Source organism: Pezoporus wallicus, unplaced genomic scaffold, assembly GCF_028554395.1.
Source record: "Pezoporus wallicus isolate ANWC-B61680 ecotype Strahan unplaced genomic scaffold, APGP_CSIRO_Pwel_v1 contig_13373, whole genome shotgun sequence".
Classification (NCBI taxonomy): domain Eukaryota; kingdom Metazoa; phylum Chordata; class Aves; order Psittaciformes; family Psittacidae; genus Pezoporus; species Pezoporus wallicus.
Window position 1 is genome coordinate 9,561 of NW_026635744.1, and position 6,927 is coordinate 16,487.

The 6,927-nt window shown below is 54.7% G+C and overlaps 1 protein-coding gene across 1 annotated transcript; it reads right to left on the bottom strand.

Moving 5' to 3' along the window:
* Window positions 1–3,417, bottom strand: LOC130593194 (uncharacterized). Its single transcript, XM_057398163.1, has 7 exons — window positions 3,202–3,417; window positions 2,860–2,970; window positions 2,505–2,584; window positions 2,010–2,118; window positions 1,653–1,742; window positions 957–1,061; window positions 1–354 (listed from the first exon to the last, which is right to left on the bottom strand). Exons 1-7 carry the CDS (start codon window positions 3,226–3,228, stop codon window positions 169–171), a joined length of 708 nt encoding a protein of 235 aa, XP_057254146.1. The 5' UTR covers window positions 3,229–3,417; the 3' UTR covers window positions 1–168.
* Between the last annotated feature and the right edge of the window lie 3,510 nt (window positions 3,418–6,927).

The window sequence follows — 6,927 nt, forward strand, 5'->3', positions numbered from 1 at the left end:
GCCCCAAGCTGCTGCTCCGCAGCAGGCTGTGTGTGCCCTACGGTTTGCACAGCTGCTGCCCTGCTCCAGCCTCAGAGGCATTTGCTGCTCCTTCCTCTAGCAGAGGAGGGGGCTAGGGCAGTGCGGCACCTTGCCTGGGCCCTTGCAGCTGGAAAGCTCCAGCCTGCCTCAGGGTCTCTTACTCTGTCGCACCAGAAGGAACCTCCTGAAGTTACACAGTGCCTGGAAAGCCCCGCAGCTGATCTCCTGGTCCTCCTCAGCACAGGACAGGGCGAGGTACCCCATTGCCTGCCCTAGGAATTCCAGAGGCTTGCTTCTGGAGAAGCACTGCATGCCGTGTCTTGCATTCAAATGCTGTGGGAGAGAAGAAGCTGCAGTAGCAGGGCCAAGCTGTGGCAGATGGGCTGAAAGCCTTAACCTCTAAGAGCAGCCCCCAGGCCGAGTGCCACGTGAGCAGCAGCTCTGGAGAGCTCTGCCCTGTGCTGCACCGCGTGGAGACCCAATTCATGGCGGTCAAGCCAGGGCAAGGACTGTGCTGTCTCCCTGCAAAGGGAACTCTGGAAGGGTTCTGCCTTCTCGCCCTGTGAGCCCCTGGAACTCGGGTAGGTGTCTGAAAGAAGACTGACACCCTGGATCTGCTGCTCCTCCAGACCCACAGTCAGCTGACAGAGCCCTCCTTCTCCACCTGCAGGACTCCCCATCTCCAGGGGAGGGAGGGCTGCCAGAGCTGCATCTGCCAAATGCTCTCACGCCCAGGGACAGCACTGGCTCCTGAGAGAGAAGGCACAAGACAGAGTGCAGCTCCCAGAGAGAGGACCAAAGATGCTGGTGCAAGGTTGAGTCTTGCTGAATCCCCTACTGCCCTGCGCCCAGGCTTCCCTTGCAGGGGGCCCGGAGTGTTCGGCTACTCTGTGGCACCAGCAAGGGGCAAGTCACCTTCATCACAGGCTCCTTACCTCCAGCATTGAAGAGGGCGATAAAAAGTAGCTGAGGCGTACAATCCACTCTACAGCCTTCCGGCGCTTAGCCATGTCCTCGGATGCCGTGATGGGCAGCAGAGCCTGAGAAGGGAGAAGCTGCAGGTCTGCTGTGGGAAACAACAGTGACTCCCAGAGCAGTGGTTCTGCCAAGCATCTCGTGCTGTTTATGCGATGTACTGCCAAGGCTTCCCATGGTCCAGAGTAAGACCTGGAATGGGGTCCATCCATGCTGTGATCTGGGGACCACTGCCGGCTGTTGGTGACCTGCTGCAGTCAAGGAAGTTGCCCGATCCCATCCCCAAGGCACCTCTGCCCCCTTCCACATGCAGCTCCAAAAGGCTCCCGCTCCAAGAGGACCAGAACCTCTGGCAGGGGCTGCACAAGGGACGCCAGGCCCATGAGGAGGCCAGAAGAGAAGACCTTCAGGGCTGGACTCCCACTGCACTATGCACCTTGTACCACGGCCGTATCCTAGGGCATCCCCACCCTGCTGGCAAATGGGGAGGAGAAAGTGAACGGGGCAGACAAGTGAGGGCAGTGGCTCAGCAGTGCCAGAAACTCCTTTCACCCCTCGGCCTGGGGGCTGGGGTGCGCATGCTTTAGAAGGTCTCATCACTTTAGGGTAAGGCAAGGAAGACACCCCATGAGCTCTGCTCTTGGTAAATGCCTGACCTGCAATATTTTCCCTGTTATGAAGATGCAGGATCTCTGTGAAGCACCACGTATCAGCACCTCCAGCACACTCTCCAGAGTTTTCAGGATCTGTAAGGAGAGACACAGACAAACACAGATACACACAGATGCAGCAGGTTACGTGCTTGACCTTGCCCTGGCCCTTCTTCCTTGCAGAAAGCTTGCTTGCCTGCCTTCCACCTGAGGTGGGCCTCAGCTGCCCTCTGGTGCCCAGGGGGGAGGCCTCAGGGTCTCCCTGGCCTTCCTTCTCCTGTCGGCTTCCAGCAGCCAAAGTCAATGAGGAGACCGTGAAGAAGGACAGGCTGTCAGGCTCTCTGCAGCTCAGCCCACATTTACCTGATCATAGAATGGAGTACGCTGGCTAATCGTCTCACTTGCAACAAAACTGAAGGTGCCACCTATGTGTTTGTGGAGGCGGTTGTCCAGCAGGTTTTCCCTGTATTTGCTGTAAGGAGAGAAGGTGCCAGCTGGATGCAAAGGCTTCTACACTGGGGAAGGTGCCCACAAACGCTATGACTAGCAGTCCCCAGGGTTGAACCTGCACAGGGTAGGCAAGGCATCACCTCCCTCCCCCATTCTGCTGAGTCAGGGACAGAGGGCAGCCCTGGCCAGTGGACCCTGAAGCCCTTTCCATCTCCTGCCTCTTCCTTCAGAGGAAAAGCCAAGAAGCATCGGGGAGCCCTGGAGCACCCACTGCCATCCTGCCTGAGCCACTGACGGGCTGAGAGGTGGGAGAGCAGAGGCCCAAAGACCACGCCACCAGGATAGGAAATGCCTGGTGCTACCAGGCCCATGGGAGGCTCTGGCCTGGCCAGGCGCTGGGACAGGTACCTCAGTGCAGCGACGGCAAGCAGGGCTTGCTGCCACATCATGGTGTCCATGTTGTCAAAGGCCTCGTTTTGCATTAGCGCCTGGAGAGGAAAAGCATGGCTGGGATGGGCCACAGCAGCTGCCGGTGCCTGCCACCAGTCTGCCAGTCTGCAGGGTGGGCAGAGTCCGCAGGTCAGCTCCAGCACCCACAGCAGCCCCTTGCTCTGCAGTGGCCCCAGTGGCAGAAAGGGCTGTTCCCACAAGGCCTGTCCTACCCTCCCGCTGTGCCCAGACGCCTGAGTGCTGTCCTCATCACCAGTCCGGTGCTTGCCCATCTGTGCTCACTTCCCTTAGCCCCACTGGGGGGGGCCCTCACCTCCAGTTTATTCAGCAGCTCATGGGATGTTGGGCTTTGGTACCTTCCCCGCAGTGAGGCTCTGCAGAGCATGTCGATGGAGGCCAGAAACTTCATCTTCGACTCCCGATCCTGTCAGTCCAGGAGAAGAGAGACAGAGAAGAAGGGGGGGGGCGGGGAGCACAGGCACAGCCAGCAGGAGTGGAGGCTTGAGGGGCTGCAGCAATGGTGCGGGGCGGGGGGCAGGAGGGGAACAGCTCTGCACTGCCAGCAGCCCTCCAGGAGCCTGTGTGTGGACAGCATACGTGGCAGCACCCAACTGGGAGCTGCTGGCAGAGCTTTGCTGACAAATTCTGCCATTACCCTTCTGGTGCTTTTGACAAAGTCCATGATGTAGCCGTGGGCTTCCTTTTCCTCATTCTGCAACTGGATGCTAGAGTCGGCAGCAGCTACACCTGATGAAGAGCAAGAATGGGGAGAGCTGCAGGCCGGGGTAGGAGGCAGAGGGAAGAGAGGGGTCCTCTCTCCAGCCCTGCACCGGCTGCTGTGCCCACAGCACACCCTGGGCCAGGGTGCTGATGCCCTTCTCATCTCCTTCAGGACGCTGCCAGGAGCAGGGCGAGAAAGGTGCCAGCCCTGCAGCACCGCTGCCTCCTGCCCATGCAGCTGCTTCTCCCTGCCCCGTTCTGTGCCCCAAGGTCGTCCCCTGGGGTTCCGTTGATACCTACTCATGTAATGGATGGTGACACTCTGAGATTCCTCCGTGGGCATTGCCTGGGTCTTTCTGACTGCTGATGGTCACCATCAGCTGCCCCAGCAGGGGCTCCTGCACGAGCTGCTTGGCTCTTCTCTCCTCAGAATCCTGGATACTGTGGGGCTGGGCACGCTACTTGCCATGAGGGCCCCACTGTTACCCACTACCCAGGCCAGGAGGGAATGTATCTTGGCCCGCATTGTGACCTATGTGCTGCAGGGCCGAGCAGCAATGTTGCCTTGCCTGGGTGTGGCTCTGAACTCAAGTAACCAAGAAACCACATTTTCTTCCACCTTATTTCTTCTTTTCATTAACAGCTAGAATTTCACTGGATGGTTCAGGTTGGAAAGGAACTTAGGATCATCCAAGTCCTCAGAGGAGGCTGAGGGAAAGACATTCATTCAGCCTGTAGAGGAGAAAGCTTCAGTGCAGACCTCACAGCAGCCTTCTACTACCTACAGGAGCACATGAAGACAGAGCTAGTTTCTTCACAGCAGTGCATGGTGGGATAATGACAGACAAGAGGCATCGGGAGACATTCAGACTGGAAATAAGGAAAAGCCTTTCTCCTCATAAGGACAGCAAAGAGATGAACAGGTTGCCCAGAGAGACGGCGCTGTCTCATGCCAGGAAGATGTGACTGGACAAAGCCCCAAGAAGCTTGGTCTGATGCTGCTTTGAGCACGAGGTTCAAGCAGAAGCCTCTAGAAGTCAATTCCCACCCAGTATACCACATGATCTCTCAACCTTGAGGAGTAACCTTGAGAGGCATCTCTGCGGGCTCTGTGCTGCCCACCAGCTATGGAGTGAGAAAATTGACTCACAGTCATGTTTGCATACCAACTACAGAAACTTGGACCTTGACCAGAACTACAGGGGGTGGGGGATGTGGGAGCACATTGTTGAGATTAGCCTTGTGTTGTTATCCATCTCCCCAGGACTGAGTTGCAGCTATCACGACCAGACCAGACGCATCCATTACCAGCACTGCTGATGGTTATTACTTGTGCAGAATTACAAGAAATAAAGGTGGGGGGGGGGAAGGGTGGTGAGAGGGAGGGGGAACTTACCATCACAGTAACTCATTTGGAAGAATCTGTTTGTGACTCCAGAGCCAGTGCACTGTGTGCTGTGGCAATGTCTGAACACTTCACCGGTTCGTCCAGTGGCACCAGTAGGAGTGAAATGGAGACCTCCAGAGAGGATTTATTTACAAACCAAAACACACTATGCAAAAATGTGGTTTTGTCAACATAATACATTGCACACCTGCTGTTGGTAGTCATCCTTAGTGTATGTATAGGATCTTGAACATGAGACAATAAGAAATTTGTAAGAGAAAACCAGGTCCTGGTCCCGTTTGAAAAAATCAAAGGAGAACATCCAGGATTGACTGTACCAAGGATAACTTGTTTGACAGCTTGGCCAAGTCACCATTTGATTACATAACCTGAGGAAAAAAACTAACTTTCAAGGTGTCGGAAAGTGAACTGCCTTCATTATAATACTAAAAATCAGATCCACACCTCAGAAAGACCCCGGCCAGGGTGTAGACCCTTCCACAGAGCACATACAGTGATTAGAAGGAATGACACAGCAAATATTACAATTATATAGAGATTACAACCGATTACTGTCACTGGGACTGTACTACCTGTACCTTTTGTGTATAAACATAATAAGAAAGCCGCACTGATATGATTGACTTGCGGAACAGTCCACTGAGCACCCAGCCTGAATAAATAGTATCTCTCCTGAGTGTGTTGAATTGCTTTACTGCACACCGGGCATGAACCTGCTATTTGGACCACAGTGGTACTGGCTCTGCAATCTTCCCAGACAGGCTAAGTCTTTCCCAAATAAAAAGAAAGATTTACATTTCTGGGGATAAGGTGCCTCTTCTAGATGAGGTGTCATCTTCTATTCAGCATCTGACAGTTAACAGCTCCTGATGAACAGGAGTGTCCTGATGAGCACAGATGCCAGTTAGGAAAACTGTTGATTAATTTCCTGCATGTTTTTTCAGTCGTTATTTAGTAAATCATAGAATCACAGAATCATCGAATAGTTAGGGTTGGAAAGGATCTGGTGACCTGGCCAAGCTGTCAAATAACTCAGCCTTTGGTGCCACCAATCCTGGACATTCTCCTTGGATCCTTCGAACACAACAAAGATTGGTTGTTTCTTTTTAAGAGGGGCGCTTTGTCCCAGGCCCAAGATACAATAACTGTGAACTGTGGCTACCGATTGCAGGTGCACAGTATAACAAAAAAGCAATATATCTTAATTGGATAGAAAAGAGATTTCAATAGAAAATTTAATAAAAATTTTCTTTCAAAAATTATGTTGACATAATTAAAAATGTCAACAGAAAACTATCTATTGCTGTTTCCTTGCGCTTGGAGGAAGAATCTCATAGGAAGCTCGCTCAGTCCAGTGCCCTGGATCAGACCAGCTGGTTAGGGATCCTCCTCCTCTCTGCCCTCCGGAGGCAGCACCACAGTGCCGGCAGGAAGGAACTGGCAGAAGGCTCTTCCCATGCATCATACAGCAGCTGCTTCATTTCAAGCGCCAGGGAAGAGACCAGGGGGCTGCTGTCACTCTCCATGTTTTGAAGGGCTGGGATGGAAAGGAACAGAGCCACGGTCACATCGCAGATCTGCAGGGGATCTCCAGAGTCCCTCCAGCCAGGGCCACTCCCGCCCCACAGCAATTCCCACAGCCAGGAGGGAGGCGGGGTACCGGGATTAGATGGAAGGTGTTGCCCACCAATGTCCCACATGCTCCTCAAATCTCTCTACTCTGCCCACGCCATCCGTCACCCACAGAGGGAGCTGAGCCCTCCTAGGCCAGGACAGGGATTATAGCTCCCTACCCAGGCCCTTTCCTCCTACCCACAGGCACCCCACTGCCATCACTCACCCTCATTAATGACCAGGATCTCCTCCTCGCACCCGTCCTTCAGCTGCTGCCCCGCGAGCCCTAGGCACACACAGCCCGTCACACATCCCTCTGACCTGACCATCCCAGCAGCCCAGTCCACCCCCACTGACCCGCTGGGCAAGGCTGAGCCCAGGGTAGCTCCTGGAGCGTGAAGTGGCCTTGAGGGACCCAGCCCCACATCAATCACATCGGGCAGTTGGGGCTCTGCAGCTCCCCGGTGGATTTGGCAGTAGCCATGGCTGGGGCTAAGCTGCTGAGGTACAGTGAGGGACCCCCGGACAGGTTGTGGCTCACCGATGAACCTGACAGCCACCTCGCGCAAGGGCTCCTGCGGCTCTGCAGGTACAGCAGGCTCTGGTGCAGGTACTGCTCCAATCTGGTTCTGCTTTTCT